Source organism: Pezoporus occidentalis, unplaced genomic scaffold (genome assembly GCF_034315485.1).
Source record: "Pezoporus occidentalis ecotype Australia unplaced genomic scaffold, CSIRO_AGI_Poc_V1 ctg140, whole genome shotgun sequence".
In the NCBI taxonomy this organism is placed as follows: Eukaryota; Metazoa; Chordata; class Aves; order Psittaciformes; family Psittacidae; genus Pezoporus; species Pezoporus occidentalis.
The window spans coordinates 866,802-889,650 of record NW_026913210.1 but is presented as its reverse complement, the minus strand read 5'-3'; the positions used below and the strand labels follow the sequence as shown (position 1 = coordinate 889,650).

At 47.2% G+C, this 22,849-nt stretch overlaps 1 protein-coding gene across 1 annotated transcript; it reads right to left on the bottom strand.

The window, feature by feature from the left end:
* Positions 1–19,985: 19,985 nt before the first annotated feature.
* LOC134159134 (transcription factor JunD-like) lies at positions 19,986–22,453 on the bottom strand. Its single transcript, XM_062609767.1, has one exon. It carries the CDS (start codon positions 22,355–22,357, stop codon positions 21,071–21,073), a length of 1,287 nt encoding a protein of 428 aa, XP_062465751.1. The 5' UTR covers positions 22,358–22,453; the 3' UTR covers positions 19,986–21,070.
* Positions 22,454–22,849: the final 396 nt, after the last annotated feature.

Below are 22,849 nucleotides of genomic sequence, written 5' to 3'. Positions count from 1 at the left end.
GAAAAACAGCCCAGATAAGAGTGGATGGGGTAGATCTGTGCATACAGAATCATAGAATCATAGGATGGTTTGGGTTGGAAAGGACCTTAAGGTCATCTGGTTCCAACCCCATGCCATGGGCAGGGATGACTCACACTAGACCATGTCACTCAAGGCTCTGTCCGTTACTGTTTTTCTGACAAGCAGCAATAGCGACTGTGCTTGGGACAGGCTAAACTTTACTTGTTTTTGTTTCAGACTCTGGGCAAACTCAGGGTCCTGCTCCCTTGCCTACAGTTTCTAGGTTTACCTGGCAGACAGGAATCTAGCTACCTGTATGTCTCAACTTAATGACAGCAGAAGGCTCCCACAATGTCAAAGCAATCGGGCAATAAAGTGGTCGAGGATGAACATAAAGTAGCGTGCACAGGGCACCAACAGCCCTTGCCATGGCTGCAGACCGATGGATGCCACATCTGCTGTTGTCACTGAGGAAGAGACCCAGGAGGTGCTGTGAATTGTTTGGTGTGCTCAGTGGTGGTTAGGAAAGGAAATAAAAGGAAGGTTGACAATTCTGAGGAGGTAATTTGTTAATTCTCTGGTGTGTCTGCATCATGAGCCCCCCTGTTGGTTCTGATGTCCCCATCTTAAGAAGGGTGCAGTGACAGGAGAGAACAGACTCCAAGAAACTGGAAGTACACGCCTGGACATGGCAAAAGTGCTAGGAGCCTTAACATACAAAACAGAGAAGGTATGAGAGAGATCTAAGGTATGAGAGATTTAAGAAACCAGGACTCAAATGGGAAATCTGAACAGGGAAAAACTGCTCTTCACTGCTTTTCATGACACCCCATGGGGTTAGCAGAGAATAGGTCCTAATCTCAGAAAAGGATGAGCCGTTTCACAGAATGCACAGTTAAATTCCGCTGCTGGAGCTGGCTATCTCAGGAGTTTGTGTGGTTCCCAAAAGCTTCTAAACAGATCTGTGGCATGACTTCCAGGGAGCTGTGGAGGCCTCAGAGCAACCTGTGACCCCAGAAGTTCCCAAATGCTCACTGGCAGCAGATGGAAGATCATTTATCCCCCCTTGCTCTCTTCTAATGTGCCTGCTGCTGTCAGCCACGGAGCTGCATCAAATGGCCCATGGTCTCACTAGCTTTGGACCAGAAGCTTCCCAGAATCCACTATTATGTTTCCTTCTTGCAACAGATTTGGGACAACAAGGGAATGCAAAGCAACACAGATGGCAATCCTTTGCATTACCTTGTAGGCAGCATTGCTAGGTTGAGAAAATCTGCTTCCCCTGTGCTGCTGTGGCCTGTGTGTGGCCCAGAGCTGGGGAGAAAGGCAACAGCGCAGGGAGCAGGGCAGGTTGTGCTGGCTGGACTCACATGGGGCTCTCCGTGCCAGGGTCTCCTCCACCCCAGCAGGGAGGAGACATTATCCAGCCCAGGAATGGAGGGTGAGCCATCCCTCAGGGGCATGGGTTAGCATTCCTCCTTCTTTTCAGGTGTTGGAGTGTATCATCTGGACCTTCTTCATTTCCAGAGGTACAGCTCTACATTAACAGCTTTTCACCTCTGAACAAGAAGGCACTATCTAACTCAATGTGGATTTTCACAGTGTAAGGATGACTGGGAGAAACATTTTGGCAGAAGGGCAGTTTGAAACTCAAGGATGCCCTTGGGCTCCGTGCCTGGCCCTGAGCCAGGGCCCCTTGCTCCAGTGATTCCCAGCACTGAGTGGGATGCGGACGTGCTCACATCAAGACATCCACTTCTGGGGCCAAGATAGCTCTTATGGCCAGGATGGAGCCTGCCCTGTACTACCAAATCTATCTGAGGAAGCAGAGTACACACGGGGTTTGTAAACAGCTAAACCAGGAGCAAAAAAAAGGGAGAAGAATGTCCCCCTCTCACCCCAACCAGACATTGTTGATCCAGACAGAGGCTGAGCTTTGATATTGCTCAGAAAAAGGCACCACAAAATACTATTTCCTGCCTTTTTAATAAGATCTCTTGAACATAAAAGGGGGTGTAATTCTGCCTAGCCCAGTAGGGTTTTTTTGGGGAGGCAAGCAGGGTGGTGATGCATGATCTGCCTTTGCACCTTATGAGGTGGCACAAAAGTTCCCACTGGGTGGATCATGAAACAGCCAATGCTACAAACCCAGTGGGATGTAAATGCAGTTTGTGTGAGCATGCAGTAAGAAAACAGTAGGTTTTGAGCCGCAAGATGGGGTCAGGAGCTGGTGCCAGCTGTGATACCCTCTACCCCAGCTTCCTCAGGGCTTGGTGACAGGCAGCTCCTGCTGCAGACGTGGAGGAAGGGAGATGGCATGGGAAGGTCTTTTCCTTCTCCCTGCCTGGAAAGCTGTTTCACAGAGGTACAAAGCCAGCAGACCAGAGGCAGGTGAGCCTCTGCCGAGATGATGCTCATACTTGGGCTCGGAGGGCCTTTAGGCACGTGTAGACTGGCTGCGACTGGCCCGCTCCTGTTCCTCACCTTTTGCGGCTGCTGGAGAGGCTCGAATGGCCCTGGCTTTGCGTTTATGTCCTCCGTGTGGTGAGCAAACAGGCAGCGCCTTGTCTCCACTGGACCCCTCCACCGTTTGCTGGCTGCTCTCACGTACCTGCCAAAGTGCACTGCAGGCAAATATTTGCTCTGTGGTCTCAGACGCTACCTCACTGCCCAGGTTCTCATTTCAGTGCCTTGAACATTGTGCTTACCCCACCCACACCCGGGGCATTCAGGTCCGTAGGAGGCTGCAGAGGCACAGGATTAGTGCACCCTGCTCCCTGTGGGCCTCCCTCCCCTGCGCTGCAGGCACGCAGGAAGAGGAGAGAGACAGTGCAGGGACAGAGATGTCCAACCCACCTGGAGCCTTTGCAAGCATGTCCTTGCTGGAGCCCGCGCCAGCTGTGCCCAGCACAGCAGTGAGCACCCGGCGGCGAGCAGGAGGGGCATGCACCAGGCCTGCTTTCCGTGGGCATTTGTGTAAATGCTAAGCTCCCGTGTCTCAGTTTGCTGGTCTACTCTAAGGGCAGGCAGTGGAGGAGTGGGGTTGCACATTTTTCACCTAGCTGCAGGTGACTAGCAGGCAGCACTTAATTACATTTATAGTTCTATTCCACTGGGAGGGCAGCACTTAATTACATTAATAGCTCTATTCCAGTGGGCTATGCTCCCGTGAGGAAATCCAAGTTAGATAAAATAATTAGTTGCGGACCATGAGGAGTGCTGTGCCTGACATAGCCTGGAAAGACACCTGGGTCTTCTTGTCTCAGCAAAATAGCCTGATTAAGGCAGCTGGAGATCCATTATTTCTGGAACACTCTGAGTGAGGCGCTTAGTTTTGCTGGGTATGCTGTACCCCCCTCGGGAGAGCACTGGCAAAGAGCTTAAGGAGCAAGAGGAAATTGAATTTGCCTTTTTTTCTTTTCTTTTCCCCTCTCAAAAGATCAGAAGTGCATCCAGACACTTCCATTTACACCACAGTGGGGCAAAGACCCCCAGAATGCTCCCTATGTACCCTGGTGCACCAGGGAAAATTTAGGCAGGACCCACACCATTGCTACTGCAGAACCTGAGGACTGTCCAGGTGGGGCAGCAGCTTGGCAGAAGGCCTCACATGGCTTTAATTTGGCAGGTACCAGGAAGAACAGCACCCCAAGGGTCAGGTTCCAGCTGCTGGAGCAGTTCCTGGCTGGACTGGCACTTCTCTGGGAGGTGTGTGGCTGCTGCAGTGCCATGAAGCTGTAAGAAGCAATATGAAGGGGTAAATAGGATGCACCAGCCTGCCTGCCAGCTCTGCAATGCCCAGCTGCGACAGCCCAAGTAAGGGACTTCCTGCCTGTTGCAAAGCTGGTGTGTTTAGTGAGGAATCAAAGTGTGCGGTTTTAATAGAGCAGCACCAGGACGCAGTTTGACGGACGTGTGGCAAGTTCTTCTCTTTGAGCCATTTTGCCTTCTAGCCCGGCGCACTCGCTTCATACAAAGGTGACAGGGGGCACTAGAAAGTCTCTGCTGGTTTTGGCAGTCAAAACGGAAGTGGCAGTGCTAATTCTGAAAGTAGAAGGGAAAGGGAGTGAGGGCAAGAGGCGGCTGTGTATGGGTCCCAGCTGCACAGCACAGAGCCAACACTCCCCTGGGCCACACTGTGAAAATCTGTCACTTCCCGAGAACGACAATGAGTCACATTTGCTCAGTGTCTCATTTAAAGAAACTGAAAGGATTAACTGGTAAGGCATAGGGAAAGGCTCGTCGTGAGTCATGCTGCCAGAGCCCACGTGGCTGTTCCCAAACAGTGGCCCATGGGCAAGAATGTCCTTTAAAATCTCCAGAGTTGGTGATCAGTGGGACGCCAGCATCTTCAGAAAGGCAGGGGTGATTCAGAAAGGATATTGAGGGTTGAAGATGCTCAACGGTTTAATGAGACGGCCAGTCATTTGCACAGCTGGGTTTTGGCTCGGATCTGTCTTATCCACAGTACATGCTCTCAGGCAGCCTGGAAACAGGCTTCAGAATAGTCAGTAAGAAAGCATTTTGTTCACCACCCACTAAAAATAGCCATGCTGTGAAAGAAATGATAGGTGAGGAAGGAGAGCTGTTAATCCCCAAGGACCAACCCATCTGGCCAGCACCTGGAGTTAAATTCGCATCTACCCTCAAAAGACTACAGTGAGGAGAGAAGGAGACTGGAATACATTTCTCCAGTCAACTCTTACTTAATCTCCAGCTGCAAATGCTGGACAGCCTTACCCTGTGGCAAAACAACAGAGGTAATCTGGCATCTCTGTTGTGCTTTCTTAATTACCTCCAAGTTCATGATTTTCTAAAGTGCATTTTGGGGAATAGTTACAAGTCTCCCCACTCTGGTGTTTCACCACAAAGGATTTACATTAGTCTCAATTTTGTGTAATTTTCTCTCCGGGGTTTTCCTTCATTTTCTCCCCCATGTAAGCATGCTAAACACGAACCCCAGAGAGAACAGAGGTACAAGAAGCGCAAATCCGCAAAGCCCGGGCCAGGTTTCAGTGCAATGTTCTCGCTGTGGCTTCACCCCAGACCTGCCCAGCACAGGGCAGCAAGTCCATGCTGAGCCTGTGGGTTCCTGGTGCTCTTGTGTTAGGCAGAGCCTCTCCTCCGCAGCTGCATCCATTGCTCAGTTTCCCAGCTCGTCCTTGACGCAGTGGCAGATGAAACCATGGGGAGTAACGCCCCTCCGGAGCACAGTGTCTCTGTCCTGTCCTGCTGAAGAGGGTGTACTCGCACGCTGCAGACAGGAGAAGTACCCACACACCTGGTGGAGGAGGGCATGGAGAGAAGGAGGTGCTCCAGGGAGGCTGCCAGCTGCAGCTGGAGGGAGCAGATGGAGACACAGCGTTAGGGTTAGAGAAAAGCTCTGAGTGGGAGGCACTGAAGGAGAGCTCATGCACAGAGAGAGGATGGCAGTGGGGTACAGAGGAACACAAAGAGTTTCTCTTTGCAACTGTGTGCAAGCACCAGCACTTGCAGAGCATAAGGAGGTCTGGCTGTCTGCTGAGGGATAGGGTAGCACAGGGGCAGAGCTATTCTGCTATAAAGTGGATAGCTGGAGACCCTCTTCAGGGGTAATATCTGCTTAAGGCCCCTCACTTAGGCTGCTAAGAAGATAGAGTGGTTGCAGCTATCAGCCATTTCATATCCTTAGTATCAGTCTTAATATTCCTTTCAGTTGGGCCCACAGCTCAGGGCCATGAATGACTGAGTTCTTTGCTGCCCTGTCTGCCAGTCACCAGGAGCAGCAAGCTCTCTATGGAAACTGCAGAGAGACAGCTCTACCAGGTCCAAAGGAGAAAACTGGCTTGGTTAAAGAAAATAAAAACAAAAAAAAAGACAATATTTCGACCAAAGGATGGACATTTAACATTGGACATAAAGGATGGACCACTGAGTGGAGAAGGAATTGGCTGAATGGTTGTACTCAAAGTGGTCAATGGTTTGACATCCAAGTGGAGATCAGTGGCAAGTGTTGTTCCTCAGGGGTCAGTGTTGGGACCGATCCTGTTCAACATCTTTGTTGGAGACATAGACAATGGGATTGAGTGTGCCCTCAGCAAGTTTGCTGATGACACCAAGCTGCGTGGTGTGGTCAACATGCTGGAGGGAAGGAGTGCCATCCAAAGGGACCTTGACACACTTGAAAGGGATATAGGTGTTGAATATGAAGTTCAAAGCATGTCCTGCACCCATGTTAGGGCAATCCCAAGCACAAATATAGGCTGGGCAGAGAATAGATTCAGAGCAGCTCTGAGGTGAAGGACTTGGGGGTGTTGGTAGATTAGAAGCTATGCTTGACCCAGCAGTGTGAGATTGCAGCCCAGAAAGCAAACCGTATTCTGGGCTGCATCACAAGAAGCATGGCCAGCAGCTTGAGAGAGGTGATCTTGCCCCTGCGCTCTGCTCTTGTGAGACCCCACCTGCAATCTTTTGGGGTTCCCAACACAGAGCTGTTGGGGTGAGTCCAGAGGAGGCCACGAAGGTGCTCAGAGGGCTGGAGCACCTTTTCTATGGAGACAGGCTGAGAGAGCTGGATTTGTTCAGGCTGGAGAAGAGAAGGCTCTGAGAAGACCTTAGAGCAGCTTCCAGTATCTGAAGGGGGCCTACAGGAAAGCTGGAGAGGGACTTTTTACAAGGGCTTTTTTTTGTTTGTTTTTTAACAAGGGACTTTTTCACATGCAGTGCCAGGACAAGGGGTAATGGCTTTGAGCTGAAAGAGGGTAGGTTTAGATGGGACACAGGGAAGAAGTTCTTTACTGTGAAGGTGGTGAGGCACTGGCACAGAGAAGCTGTAGCTGCCCTACCCCTGGCAGTGTTCAAGGCCAGGCTGGATGGAGCTTGGAGCAACCTGGTCTAGTGGAAGGTGCCACTGCCCATGGCAAGGGGGGTGGAACCGAATGAGCTGCAAGGTCCTTTCCAACCCAAACTATTCCATGATTTCATGGTTTAATTTCAGGCTTATTTAGCTTAGGCAGTGTGGTGTTCAGAGCTGCTGTGTTGCGGTTTACATGACTCTGTGGTTACACGTGCACAGGAGCTAACAGGTCCAAGCAGAGCAGGAGTCCATTTAACACAACAGTATGTCTCAGGGAGCAGCTGACTTCAAGAGTATCCACAGAGTAGTAAAAGGTGCAAGGTGGCGGTCAGCAATGGTGTCATCTGACCACTTATTTGTTTCCTCCTGTGCCTCCTGGTCTGGTTTACTTCATCCCTGAAGAATGAGCCTTGAGATGCTCTCCAAAACTCAATCATTAGGATGCACTACCCGCAGTAGTCAAATCGTGGGACATGGCACTTATCCAAGGAGCTGTGAGAGGCCCTTGCAACTTGGACTCTCAGGAATCAGGCCTCCAGCCCTGACTGACTTACAGGCTGCAGGCTGACAGCAGGGAACAGCCTCCATCCACGCATCCAACCACCTCTCTGAACTGATGCATCCATCGGTTACAGTCGGTGGCTCCTCACGTCCCCTGTGACAGGGTCTTTCTGAGACTGACATTTAAAAGCTGCAGCTAGAATGACGAAGGCATGAATTTCGGATTCAGATGATGAGACATCTGCCCAAATGTGCTGAAATCTTGTCATTTACACTTCCTGACCTCAGCTACAGTGGGTGGGGGGAAACCCAACACAACTTGTGTGTCATATCTTGCACATTGCTATGTCACGCCACAGAGAGGGAAAACTTTCAGAAATTACCTTGATGCAGCCAGCTGCAGCTGAAACAGGAAGTTATCAGCCCACATTAGGCCAATTGAGGTGGTCACAGCTTTCGTGTACCACCTACTATTTGACTTCATGCAACTGATACTAATGCCAGACCCACCTAAAGGGTAAATCCTAGGACCTGAGTTTCCTCGGCTGAAGGAAAACAAACAGTAGGCTGCAAGAGCATCATTGGGCCTTTGCTTTGCTCAGTCTAGAGGATGGGCAGGGGCCAAGTGAATAAGTGATGATCTGTTGAATTGCTACCTTAGGACATATTGTTTTTGAAAGCTGTGCAAGGGCCATGTCTGTTCCACCCTTGCAGGGACCTTGGAGACAGAGTGGGAGGAGAAAGCAAAAGAAAACCAACCCCAAACCCCATGATTCTGAAGGTTATTCAAGTAATGCAAAGCACCCAGCTTTTATTCCACACCCTGTAGATAACAGACCTCAACCAGTTTAAACTGCCTGTTCCTGAGCACATCTGAAGGCACCACTCTGAGACAGACAAGGCCGGAAGAACTGAAAGCTTGAAGAGAACAAGTAGATCGGTTCTTATGCCAGATATCCAAAACGTTTTCTATGGAACTAGGCCCTCAAATTGACATCCAAAATTAGCAACGATACCCTCAGGCATTTATCAAAGCATTAAAGGCTCTCATCATCTTCTTGTACTGCCTCCCCTCTGCATTTGATTTGGAAAGCACCAAGATTATAGCAAGAGTGCCACAGACCTTCTCAGGAAGAAATCTGTATTAGAGTGGAGTGGAAATCTGCAAGGAGTCATCTGGCTAGCATGTGTGATACACAGCCTGCAGCCACGCACAAAATGGAGATTAAAAAGTATTAAGTAACTCCCAGAGCACTGAAGGAGGCATGGTTCGCATTTAGAAGTCACAGAAATCCCACACCAAACTGCTTATGTGGTTATAAACCCTAAGTGCCAATGTACAACATCTTGAACTACAGTGTGCTCACAGCTCCCTTCATTTTTTTTCCCCTCTTAACTTCTACATGCTTCTGAAGCCTCAGTATCCATATCTTAAACCAGAGGAAGACAGTCCCCGTACCAGTTCTTCAGTGTCTAATCTAGAAGCTGTACACCTCTAAAGAGAAAGCCAGGGTCCAGCTACGCGCTGGGGTGTGCAGCCAACGGCACCAGCACTGCTGCACTTCTCAGCTCTTGCTTGAACTTGGCATCCCCATTGCGTTCTTGGTGGGGCTTGCCACTCAGTCCTCCCCTCATCATTTGTTTTGGAAGGATGCATCTAGAAGGCAGGGCAGCCTTGCCAGGGCAGGGGAGCTTTCAGCTGGGACTTCAGAAGTGCTTGTAGCACGTGTTTACTGAGTAGCTCTCCTTTATGCAATGGGCATAAGGAACAATCACAGGAAAGAAAAATAATTGCTTTACTCAACAGGTTTGCTCCAGATGTGGCTTCAGAACAGTTCAAACGACAAAAAGGTTTTGCCATAGCTTTTTCTGCTGGAATGGAAAAGGCAAGTCATGGGCAACTGGAGTCCCACAGTGCTGGCAACTGCAGCCAGCTTTTCCTAGTAGTGGCCTGGAATCTGACTTCACCAGAGCTTTCTCTTTCTCTTCTGTTTTGCTCTTTTTAAAAGCTTAGTTTTTGAGTTGCATCTGCTCAAGCATATAAGGGAGTTATCCTGAAGAGCAGCATCTTTACAAGAAGAAATTCTTATTTCCCTGCACTTCAAAATATTGATAAAATTGAAAGAAAGCAGCATATTAAGCTTGATTTTAAAGTATTTTTTAGAAGCCCAGATCAACAAACTCTTCTTGGATTTTCCAACAAAATGACAACTATGCCTTAAGCTGGCTTTGAAATCTCTTCCTAAATAATAAAAAAATACAGTCAAAAATATGAATATAAAGCAATTTTAATTTTCATCTAGATATTTATATCAAAGAAATAATACTCATATCCAAGTAGTGTACATAGAATATCTTCCTTATAAACTCTTTAGTTTAAAACACGTACAAAATTGCACATTGCAGTTTGCAAAAAATCATGAATACCTTTTTGCATGTAAACAATTCCAGCACAAGGATCAATGTTATACATTCCAAGATGTCTAAGTGTCTGTTCATGAACAAACAAAAACAAACAAAACCCCCACTTGATCTCCAGAAGGGTCCTAGTGTTACAAATCGATCATTAACAGATCTTTAACTGATGTTCTACACACATGGATATACAAATGAGCATAAGGCAAGTCGCCTTTTAGTCATAAGTACTTAAGACAGAGACTTGGAACACAGTTCTGCTTCCATTTAAACCCATGGTATCCATCCCACAGTATTTAGTGGTAGCAGCATTGAGTTAATTTTTCCAAGATTGCCAATTGCAGTATATCTTGGTTTAAATTCTTAAACAAGTTGGCTACCACTGAACATTAGGAACTGGAAAATTACTGTAAACACAGTTATCACTGTTGTATATTCATTAAGTTACAATATTCTCCTAAACACATCACTAAATTAAGAAAATGTTTTACATTTAATCAAGTGCAAGATGCCAACTAATATAATCCACTTTGCCTCAGAAATAAGTATTTTGAGTATAATACTACATAGTTTATAAAAGTAATGTAAAAAAAATTACAATGGACATAATCCTCAATTCTGTATTATAAAGCCCTGTAGCTTCTGTTTACATTAAAAAAATATCACCTTATCAAAAGAAAAATGCTGTCAGAAGTATCCTTGGTAAACCTCTCCTGGTCAAATCCAGCAAACAAGTAGCTACTGAATTTTGTTTATTATTACTTCTGTCTGCGTCCAATGTCTTTGCCAGCACACCTGCTTGAAGAGTTCCTCCCAAAAATCTGGTTTAAAAAGCAGAAGTATTTCTGTGTTGATAAAAAGTAATTTGTTTGGTTGCTTGGGTTTGTTTGTTTGTTTGGAGTATTTTTTTAATCTTCAAATACTGTAATTCTTAAAAAATTCTTCCTGAAGCACAGACTTTGAAAGTGTTTCTCAGAGGCTTCCTCTGTGCCAGCTAATTTAGTAAGGCAGAATAAGAAGGTACACAAAAACCCAACATACAAGAACCCGGGAAAGAATGTAGGCAGACAACCACCCACCAACTAGTTGCATGTAAGCTGCCAAATCTGAACTGCTCTGTCTCCACCTTTTGTTTTGAACAGCTATCCTGAACAAGAAAGTGTCAGCGCCATGCCCGAAGGCCTGGGAAGAACCTCTTAGGATTCGAGAGCTGTAGCAGGAAGTGGCACTTTGCTCACACTTCTCCTTTTGGACAAAAAGAACTTGGGGATTCTGGTGACTACCCAGCGGCGAGGGGCTGCTTCTCTTTTTCAGGAGACCCTTTTGGCCCATTGATCATCATATGGCCCAACTGTAAACACAATGAAGAACATAGGACTTGCATGATGCTGGCAGCAGCCTCAACCCACAATATTGCAAGGTATTGCAATTACGATACTGCAGGGCATTAAGTGCGTTTTGCATCACAGAAGTTCAGCAAAAACCAGGCACCAGAAACCACTGAGCGCTTTCAAAGCTGGGTCCTATTGCCCCAGACCTCTCTCCCTTTTAGCTGATGGGAGTTAGTTGCTCTTTTCAACTGATGCAAAGACATATTGCTCGAAGAATGACGGATTTTGTTTTTCCCAGTCTGCACATATCCAGAGCCTCAGGAGGTCTACTTTGAGTGATACAGCATTAGCCATCACAAACACCACACAGCAAAGATGGTTCCCTAAACCTCAGAGAGATTTGAAACTGCAGGAAGAACAAGCCAGCTTTGCATGAGCCACTCCAAGTAAGAGAAACTGCCCTGGAAGAATGTCCTACAACTCCACAGACTGAAAAACATGGAAAACTGAAGAGCAACTTCACGAAAGAGCTTTATTCAGCAACACAGATGCAACTACCTTTCCTGGTAAGACCCTGCATACGGAGCCTAAGGATTACTGCAGACATCATGAACTAGAGGCCATCTAACAGACTGAGTCTCAAGGTCCACTGGGCCTTCCACAGCAGAACTGCCCTGATAGTTACTTCTCTTTAAGATCTTTACTCTTTTCTCCTTTTGACCTTAAAAAGCCAGTAGACCCATGCCTAATTAAGAAGAGTGGGAGTGGTAAGAATCAGTAGCCAGATTTTGGTGGGTGAGAGGCCTATGCAGACTTGCTCATCATTTTCTATTTAAAACCCAGGAATTGCACAATACTCTATTGCAACACATATTCTCTTCCCTTTGTCTCCTGTGAAGTAGCTAAGCACAACCAAAGCAGAATCACTGGTGCAATAAGTGTTAACATTGATGGCTCACAAGTCAGAACTGCTCTAAGTGTCTCTGTAATTAACAAATAGCGCTTTGTAACAAAGAGAAACAATTCTCCGAGTTTTGCCTATGTTGGGTCTTTTGTTCCGGGTTTGGGGGGAGGGAGGAGGAAGAAAAAATTAGCGAAGCCTGAATATCTAATCTGTTTCATACGGAGGAATGCTCAAGAGGCTCGCAAGAACTTGTTTTGCTACATGTTGAGCAACACCACGTGGGAAAGCCTTGAAATTAGAGCAAACGCTTGAAGACAGGGCGTAGCTGCCTTTTGGAGCTCGTCCTTCATGGGCCGCATTTTATTAGAGAGCAGACCTTTGCATCATCAGACAGCATTCAGACCTGGACTTCACTTGATGACATTTCAGTGGTTGCCATGGCTTTAAATAAATAAGGGTAAGTGTGAAACTACCCATCATCAAGCCAAACAGGGAGTGGCACAGATTCCAAAGAGAAGTTCAGAAGACACTTAAGTAGTAATAACAAAACATAGTAAGTTAAAAAAGGATTCTGAAGAGCACTCTTAATTCTCTGCCACTTAAACATAAGTATTTCCTTTAAATACTCTATCAGAGAGAAATATTATTTCTTCCTTGGATTCATTGTTTTGTCTTACTTTTGCTGATTTCTCCAACTATCACCTCTAACTATCACCATGGGGAAAGGAATAAAAAAGTAGACCTTACTACACACTATTGGCCTGCTGGGAAAGCGGTATCATACCACTGAAGATACAACAGACAAAACAGCTTGTGCTGTGATTTCAGCTGCAGTATGCACAGAAAGACTTTCAAACACTGCGAAGATTTACAATTCGATTTTAATAATTGGCACGAAAAGGTTTGGCCTGGTAATGACTATTAGGCAGCATTTTAGGAATCCCTGTTCCGAAGGTGTCATCTTGCAGACTGTAAATAGAATGGGTGTACTAGTTACTCATTACCATAACATATATGACATGTAATACATAACAAGATTATTTAACTCTCCAGCAGTCAGTATTTTCCCACTATTTCTGTCACCCTTCCATGAAGGCTATTGAAAGACAGGTAAAAGTTGGAAAAACAAGACTTCAACAACTGTCTCTGCTCATTAAGAAGGGCAAGTTTTATACCAGTATCTTCTACTGGTATCTTTCCCTAGCAGTCACGAGGGAACAAGAAGGGTATCCTGAATACACTCTCTGGAAGAGTCCATGAACTTTATTCTGTGCCACCATATTGCTTGTGTCCTACATTACATGAAAATCTGGAGATTTAGGAAACAGAGGCGTAGGAAAATTTTTCAAGCCCAACATGTGCTCCTTCAAAAGGCTCAGCATGAACCACAAAACTACCTTTATAAGGCTGTTTCAAGACTGTTCATTCTTAAAGGTCAATTTTCCATGTTGGGCACAAGGGCCACACATGCCTCATGATAGTGTGAAGCTTTCTGAAGATGACAAGAAAATGGTATCAAAGAGTTCAGGCTACTGCTTTTTCAAATATTCAGTCTGCTATCTAAGAACAGGAATGCAGTGAGAAGCCTGACTTTCAACAGCTTCAGCTTTCTTCATCTATGACAGAAGTAATACCACGACCTCACTGATGTAACTGAACAGTTGCAAGAGATGCTTCAAGGTACTCAGCAGAAAGGCTTACAAATTTATTTAAATAAATTTCAAGGGGAGAGTAAAATTGGACTTAACAAAACTTGCAGAAGTAAAACCAAAACAAAGACTGCAACCAAAAATTTTTTTTTTCTGGGATGGAATGGAGGGTCTCTTAACTCCAGTGACACAGCTCTCTGGACTGTGTGTTACTTATTTAAGTGGCTTACAATTCCACCCGTAAGTAGTCCTTAACCAGTAAGTAACAGTAGTAGTAAATCTTACCAGCAGTGTGCTAAACATCAGAATCTAGCAGTGTACAGTGAACTGGTCGTAATTACTATCTCTGTGTGTTAGCAAGGCTTCAAAGTCAACCAATCACTCCAAAATGTTCCTACAAATATCATAATACTTCCAGAAAAGCCATTTAGCCAGCACACATACTCCGTAAACTGCTGCAATCCATGACAGTTTCTAGTACTAGAAATTCAGAGCAAAGCTCAATTTACAGCTAGCTACACTAGGGATGCAGACCTTTTGATAACAGGCAAAGAAAGCAAATGGCAGGTAGGTAATTATTTATGGTGACTCCCTTGCAAACATTATTTCTAATATAGTTCCCTCCACTTTAGAGCAAATTGCTACACATGAAATGCAGCACTTAATATTACATTAAGGGTAAATGTGAATTTAAAATAAATAATATTTTTGTGTTAATTTAGCATTGCAGAACTTGACAGTCCTCCAATTTTGACTGGAAATCTAAAAAATCAACTTCCAATCACTTGCAATCGACTTGCCACAAACAGAATTGCAGCTTAGTTTTCTTCTGGGAGAACCTGACCATGACAAAGCGCATGAAGATGCCCCATCATCTACTGCTGTGGCTAAAAAAATCACAGTTCCTCCATTTGGCGTTGTCCTTCTCTATGCATGCTAGTGTCTGTGCGCAACACCTCGACATATGTTTGCAGGTATCTATCTCTGTTCTTCTGAAGAAGAATTTGTTCATAAAGGCTGGATTTTCTGGCTTTTCCTAGATCAGTGGCTAGAACTGAGTTGAGAAGATACCACCCAAAGCAGAACTCCAGCACAAGAACTCATGTTCCCTGCAGGCACAAGAGTGAGATTCAGCACCCCTACATCAGTCACCTATGTCAAAACTACTCAACAGAAAGTTGCATTTCAAAACACAGTGTTGGTGTGAGATACAGATCCCAGACTGGTTTCCTTCCTCTCCCTGACACGGTTTCCTCAGCAGGACGCTAAGAGACCTAGAGCATGACAGTCTGGTTGACCTGCATGCAGTGGAATCTTTCAACATCCAAGCAAAGAACCCGTTTGTGACTATATTGATGCAGAAAGCAAACCTTCTGGTATGCAAAGGCTCAGGAAAACTTCTTCTGGAGTAAAGCAAGCAGCAAGAATCAATGCCAGTAGCAAGTTAACAGGATGATGTCTCAGAAAGCTGCACTTGTTATGAAGTAGGTGCATATATTTCTAGACTTAACAACACATGGACATTACAAGTTCTCCACTGCGCACTCACTGTGGCAGTGTTTTTCTAGAAACCTACATTTAGTTTGTCACACATGACCACTTTGTGCAGAAGTTGCTTCTGTCCCACCTCTGAGCTACCATCAGCCATTACACTGACAGATTTCACAGCACAAACAGCTGCAAGCCACTTCAATATGGCCTCTTGTCTCCTATGACATACTGCAACACCTCACCTTAAGTCTTCATAAATCCAGTTTTAGTTCATCACCTTCACAGTAAAGTTTTGCCATGTGCAGCAGGATTAACAAGTTTATACAAAACTTCAGATTCTGCAGTTTGTCACAGGAACACTTATCATACTGTATCAGGTACAGTGAATACTGATGCAGCCCCACAGCAACTGACTGTGGCATTAGAAAGAACAGTGAACATTTGCTGGATTGTTATGCACTCTGAAAGCTGTTCAAAGCTTTTTCTACTGGTAAAGGTATGGCCAATTGTTAAAAAAGGCAAATCCCTGAAAGATTTTACTGTCCACCTCTGCTGGAGTTTGCATGGTCACTGTACACAAAACTGACCAGATGAAGCAACCAAAGAATGACAAAAAAGAGTCTACGAACTCTTCAACGCTCACCCTTGGTTACAAGTAAAACTTCAAACAAAATACTTGGAAAATGTAAGCGGTTTTGTACAAATCAAATATGTACACAATACTCCAATTTTTCTACTTGCTAAACATAGAAACCTACAGAATCAAGTAAAGAAAGAGCAAAATTATCCAGCAGCAGTTACAGCTGCACGTAAGAATAAATGAAAATGTAACTCATCACTTTTTCTTTTTAACTTGCACTCCAGAAGCAGAAGGGCACATAAAATGCAATCAAGAATTACTTACGTTACAAGAAGATGGTTTTGGTGGGGTTTTTCTTGCATATTAATTTCAGATACAGACGAATTTTCTCCAAGAAGCTACTGGATTCAAATAGCCAAGACTCAGGTTACGGCAGCCAAGTCACTATTTTCAGCATAACTGGTAATTCAGACTACAGATGCACTAATTCATGCATCTGTACTTCAGACACCACTGAACAATACTACACAATAATCTGGACAGTATCATCAAGCTACGTAATGAGTAGAAACCAGTTCCACTTTAACAGCTGAAACTGCAGAATGCCTCTGGGCCTAACTTTGGGAGATCATTCCTATGTCAAAGATGAGACAGACACAGTCAATCAGACATCTAAATGGAAAAATAAAGGATGCCTTGTGACTTCCTTCAGTAATGATATAAACACAAACCAAGATAATAGAGAATTATAGTAGGGCCACTCTTTAATCTTGAACAGTGCAAGATAGTCAATAGTGATTTATAACATACAGTGAACAGTCCAAATCCTATGAGGTATTTACCTCTTGCAAGACCAGGAAAGGCTCATGACAAAAATGTCATGACTGCCACCACTACCAACTCAACCCTCTTGGTAATCAGGACTTACCATCCCCAAACACCTACCCTTCTCAATTTATGTAAAGCACTTCTGTTTTAGGAATTGCTCTCAAAGCCATCATTGCCAGATGGGCTCGACCTGCATTCACAGTGAAAGCTGTAAGAACCACATACCAACCACATGGGCCTGTCTGGACACCTTGTGATACTGACAGATTTCGCTACCTGTTCTACACTGGCGAGCAAACCAATCAGCTTTTCTAGTAATGACATCATTTGAACTAGTCATAGCACTTCCCTGCACCCACAGCAAGCAGGGGCAGAGTAGATGGGAGCTCCTCCCTCTGCCCAGGGAAGGATTGGACATGACTTCCCTCACCACAAACACTCCTCCTCCCCAAGATAGAAAAGATCTGATAACAGTTCAAAGAAATGAAAGCCTTTTATGAATCAAACTATTGTGCTGTAGCACCTTAATAAGAAGGCACTTCACATCTAGGTCAAGACCTTGGTTCAAGCACATTCAAAATACACGGATGAGCAGCAAGCGAGATATGCACATGAGCAAGCACCCACCAACAAAACTAGACAAAGGAAGGGACTGCATAATCTCTAGAGCAGAGATCACACGTAGGGCAAAGAACAAAGAGGGATGTTTATTTGTCGTGGGTTTGCACCTGGCGTGCAAAATCAGATCATGAAGGGCATAAGGGTAGCCTGCAAATCGAGCTACACAGTGAGAATCATTTAAGGACTAGCAAATGGTGTGTGCAGGTATAGCAAGTATAGCAAATCACAGTACAGTTTTGAAGGATGAAGAAAAATGCTAAAACCCACTAAGGTTCCACTGACAAAAAGTTTTTTTGTTGTTGTTTTTCTGTTTATTTTTTCTTGGGGTTTTTTGGTGTTATGCTTGCAGGTTTTTGGTTTTTTTTTGGGGGGGGGGTCAGGGTTGGGTGTGTTTTTAGTAGTGATACACAGACTACTTGCGGGCAGTTACTGAAAAGGAGCTACACTGCTGCAAATCATATGAACAGTCTGAGAAAGTTTTACACAGAATCTATGTTTTAGCAACTCACAGTGACCAAAGTTTTAGGCAGAAAATCAAAACCTAAAAGAAATGGATGTGGAAAATGCTGCAGCAAACTAAAGAAAAAAGGCAGGATAAAATAGAGAAGCCATATTTAAGGATTTAGGAAGAGTGCAGGGGAAAAATGAGCACTGATACATTTTAGAAGACGGTAACAGCCAAGCCTAATGGTTGCAGCAGGCAAGCACTCCCAAGCCTTGTATTTGTTCAGACTAGTGCTCAGGCTATCCATTCATATCTCTGCTACAGATGAAGAAACCTCGAGAAGTACTAATAAGGGAAAAAAACCTCACCCCACCCCTCATACTCAGATTTTGGTCACATCAGTGTTAGATTCGCGTAATAAATACCAGCTAAATAGAGGCGTTTACGAAGATAACCTGTCACTCTACAGAAAATGCATTTCTTTGGACAGCTCTGCTACCAGAATAGTAGCCTCTCACAGAGAGAGGCTGGAGCAGCCAGCCTCACAGTTAACCTCTCCACTCATCAGGGCAACAGAGCTGGCACTCTCAGCACTTCTACCACTTAAGAGATGTCGGCAGCACATACAGCAGGCTATCAGAGAAGTTACCACATGAGATCTTTGAGAGGCTGGATGCAGAATGGCTCTTGCAGAAAGTCTGAATGGGAGACAGGTAACGTGGTGGTTTCCAGCTTTAAACCTACCAGGCTGAAAATGGGGAGCTTATTATAATGCTGCCAGGTTATTGCTCATTATAGCCCTGTCCTTGGCTGGGAAGCGGGACTGCAGTGATTTCCTATATCCTATGGATCCCCCACTTCTTCCTGGACACTGCTAATTCATTCTGACCAGAAATGGTAAAATAAGTAAAGAACAAGTGCTGCACAGCTGCGGTTATCACTGCCCTGTCTCCTACTGCAAGATCTTTACCTAGACCTATGCCCATTTTCAAATACAAGAACTGAAACAGCAGCGTCCACCCATATGATCTTTAAGAATTTTTCAAGGATTCCTTAAAAAGAACTCACCTCATTACACATAAAGCTGAGCACATCAAATCAGTGAATCTACTAGGCAGCATTACCTCTCTCACTAGTAAAAGTGTCTTAAGGGGTTGAGGGAGGGAAGTCTCTAACAGTTTCTCCAGTCTCGCAGCATTTTTGCAGATAGGTTGGTGCCTGCCACACAGTAGAAAAACAGTTCTTTTTCACCCAGTTATTATGTAACAGGCAGTGCTACAGATTGCAGGCTGTCTGGTTCAGAATGCCTTTAAAAAGTCTTTAAACCTGGTTAAGATCAAAATATTTTTTTTTTATCTGTTCATTGGTATTTCTAACAGCAGAAGGTATTGTTACAGGCAGTCACTTCAACCACTGAAAAAGGCTCTGGTGACATGATTAAACAGTTATACAATGATTAATATGGCTTCTACCTAATTTGCATATGTGTTAAGTAATGAAATAGCCTCGGAGCATCTCAGCTACAATAACACAATTACTACGCATTGTCATGTCATTTAATGAGTGTGCCAGGAATGACTATGCACTAAAAGAAAAAGCTCACACACTTGACTGCTACAGCTCAACCTTCTGAACAGATAGCACTCACGTATCCCCAATAGAAGAAAGAAAAACTGTGAGTCTATCCTGACCCTCTTGAATTTCAAAGCATCAAGTGTATCCTTCAGAAGAAGCAAGAGATGTTTAACAGCTCCTGAGTGGCTTTAACAGATCTGAGCAATGGCTCATACACATAAACATGCCTATGCCCCTTGGCTCCTCGTACAATCCCCCATTTTCACCAGCTGGCACAGACACATTATCCCCATTTAAGTTATGCCTCTGAGTTCAAGCAGATCATTTGGCACAGTTTCCAAGGAGGGAGCGGGCCCCACTCTGCAGCTGGATCTGCAGGATCAGCCCTGCCATGCCCCAGCTGCAGCCAGCCCCTGCATCGGGGGGGCTTCTAGTGGGGTGACCATCACACTCTGACAGACCCTTCCCACTGCACCACGCCACAGGGCTCAGCAGCGCTGCGATAGCGGCTATGCTCAAAATACGCAGGTCTGGTAGAAGCAACATAGGCAACAACACTGAGCAAGGGATCTAAAGCTTTCGAAAAGTTATTGAGGATTATGTCTAATTGGAGGAAATAGTTAATTTGCTTTACTCTTCTACTGGTAAAATCTTGACAAAGAAATAAATCACACCAAGTTTTTCCAACCAGAAAAACTTTTAACACTCTAGTGTTGACTTGTTCTGTATCTAGAGTATTGCATAAAGTTTCTTCAGAAAAAAAAACAGATCAAGAAGCAAGATACACAGATTTCTACTCAAAAATAAATCTACTTTTCCATAATAATTCTGTGATTTATTCAAACAGTATACAATGGAATTGCCACCTTTATACCTAACCCACCCCAAACTTAAGCCCTTTTCTGTATAGCACTGAACTGTTACTATACTATGTAAAGAGCAAACACCACTGGAATGTACACAGTGAAGGAAAAAGAAAGTAAAGCTCTTCTTGCCCAAGTAACGGTTTTCTCTACTAACATGTTATCTAGAAAAATAAGGTCTAGGCAACGTCCAAAAGTGTTCAAGTTTCAATAAGTAACTATCAATGCCCCAAGGTTGCACTTGCACAAGAAAAATGGAGCGTACGGTTTAGAAAAGTATCTTCAAATGACTGAGTCAGCAATGCATTTCATTCTGCTTCAGATTTTACAACAAAAATCATTCCCCTCCAGGCTTTGATTTTAAAACGGAAGCCATGTAAGTGCAAGAGCACCCACATAGTTGTCTTAACTCTCAATGGCAAATTAAAGCTCTAGAGAAAGACAGCATTTTTAAAAAAGTTCTTTATCAATACCAAGAAAATATACATAGCCGTATCATGTTTTAAATATATATATATATATATATATATATATACACGCATATCTTCTCAAAAGGGTACGATTCTGGCTTTTTTTTTTTTTTAGGTTTGAAAAGCTTATCCATTGCTATACAGTTCAGTAAAGGTGTATTAGGAAACACACTTTTTATATCCCCCATTAAAATAAAGTTGAATCTCTCTGTAAACAGGAATTATCTTAATTTCCGAAATCTCTGCAGACCTCACGTACTTCACTGAAAGAGAACAGCCAACCACCTGCCCCAGAACCACCCACGAATACCCTCGCTCCCGAGAGCAACATCGACAGTCCTCAGGAAACGCTTAGCAACACCCGGCTCCTGCAAACGCCTTCTCCGGGCGCAAATAAATAGTAATAATTAATAATAATAATAATGACGACAACAACAACAGGAGAGCTGCGGCGGGCGAGCCCCGCGGAGCCCCCGCGCCGCCCCGGCGGCGGGCGAGGACGGTTCAGGGCCCGATCCCGGCTCGGGTCGGTGGCGGAGTCCCCCCTCAGCGGGGTCCCCCCTTAGCAGGCGCTAGTCTCCGGCGGGGCGACTGCCTCGGGGGGCGCCTCCCGCTGGGCGGCGGCGGGTGGAGGATGGCCGGCGGCGTTGATGTGGCAGCCGGACGAGAGGTGGCTGCGGACGCGGCCCTGCAGCTGGGTGACCTGCGCGCGGAGGAGGTTGGCGGTGGCGGCCAGCTCGGCGTTCTGCCCCTTAAGCGCCTTCACCTTCTCTTCCAGCCGGGCGATGCGCTCCAGCTTCCGCCGGCGGCACTTGGAAGCGGCGATGCGATTCCTCAGCCGCTTGCGCTCCGCCTTCAGCCGCTCCTGGCTCTCCGCGTCCAGCGGCGACAGCGACGGCGGCGTCGGCGCGCTGCTGCCGCCCTCCACGCCCGCCGACGGCGGCACCTCGGGCACCGTCTGCGGCTCTTCCAGGGACCGCGCGGGCGGCAGCCGAGCGGTCCCCAGACCCGCCGACCCGAAGGCCAAGCCCGGCGGCCCCGGTGGCGGCCCCGGCGGCGGGGCGGAGGCGGCGGAGTAGGCGCTGCCCGAAGGGCTCAGCGGCCCCGCGGGGTTGAAGCCGCTCAAGTTGGTGTAGACGGCCGGCGGGTCGGCGGCGGCGGCTCCCGGGGGCCCCGGGCGGGAGGTGCAGCAGGGTCCCGGCGTGGAAAGTGGCGGCGGCGGCCCCGCCAGGAGCTGGTTTTGCTTGTGCAGGTCGGCCAGGGCCTTGACGAAACCGTCGGCGAAACCTTCCTGCTCCTGCGTCACCGGCTGTCGGTAGAGAAACGGCCCCGCTGCCCCGCTGCCGCTTGAGCCGGGCGCCGCCGGCCCTGGGCTGCCAGTGCCCAGCCCCGCGCCCCCCTGGATCAGCAGCTGCTCCAGGTCGGAGGCCGGCGGCAGTTTCAGCAGCGGCAGCTCCGCAGCTGAGCCCAGCGCGGCCTCTGCGCCGCCGCGAGCCGCCGCCGTTCCACCGCCGCCCGCCGGCTCCGCGGAGCCGGCGGGCGGCGGCGGAACGGCGGCGGCGGGCGGCGGCGGCGGTAACAAGCGCAGAGCCGCCGCGCTGCTGCGGGCGCCTGCGGGCGGGCGGAGAGCGAAGGGCCCCGGGAGCGGCGCGGGGGAGGCAGCCGCCAGGTCCCGCTTCTTCCCGGCACCTAGCAACAGCTTCTGCCCCGCCGCCGCATCAGCCGCGGGGCCGCCGGCGGTACCGAAGCCCGGCAGCGGCACGAAGTCGGGTAGCAGCTCCAGTCCTTCCTCGGGGTAAAACGGCGCCTCCATCTTCACAGCGGATCGCCCGCTACGCCCGCCGCTCATCCTGCCGCCCTCGCCGGCCGGCGGCGGCGGCTTCGGCGCGGGGCGGGCCGGGCTGAGCGCCTGCTCCGCGGGGCCGGCCGCCCTCGGCTGGCAGCGGGAACTGAGCCGCCTCTCGCCGCCGCCGGCCCCACGCCACGCCCCGGACCCGCCGCCGGCCCGCCCCGCCCCCGCCGGTCCCCCCCCCCCCCCCCGCTCCTGCCCGCACCCGCCGGGCTTGCGCGAACGGGCTCCCCCGCAGCACCCCCGGCGAGGAAACCGCGCTGCTCACCCCCCTTCTACTCCCTGAAAACTCGCCCCGAGGCTGCGGAGCGGGACAAGAGGAGCTGCCGGGGGCGTCGCCCGGGACGAGGGGTTCCCCGTGGGCAGTCCCCGGGGATGCTCCAGCCACGGCTCACTCGTCCGCGAGGGAAGCGCGGCAAGGCCCATGCGTGGGGGCTGCAGTGAGGTGATCGTGGTTTGTGCCCGGTGTCGAGGGTTCGTGCTTCTCGACTG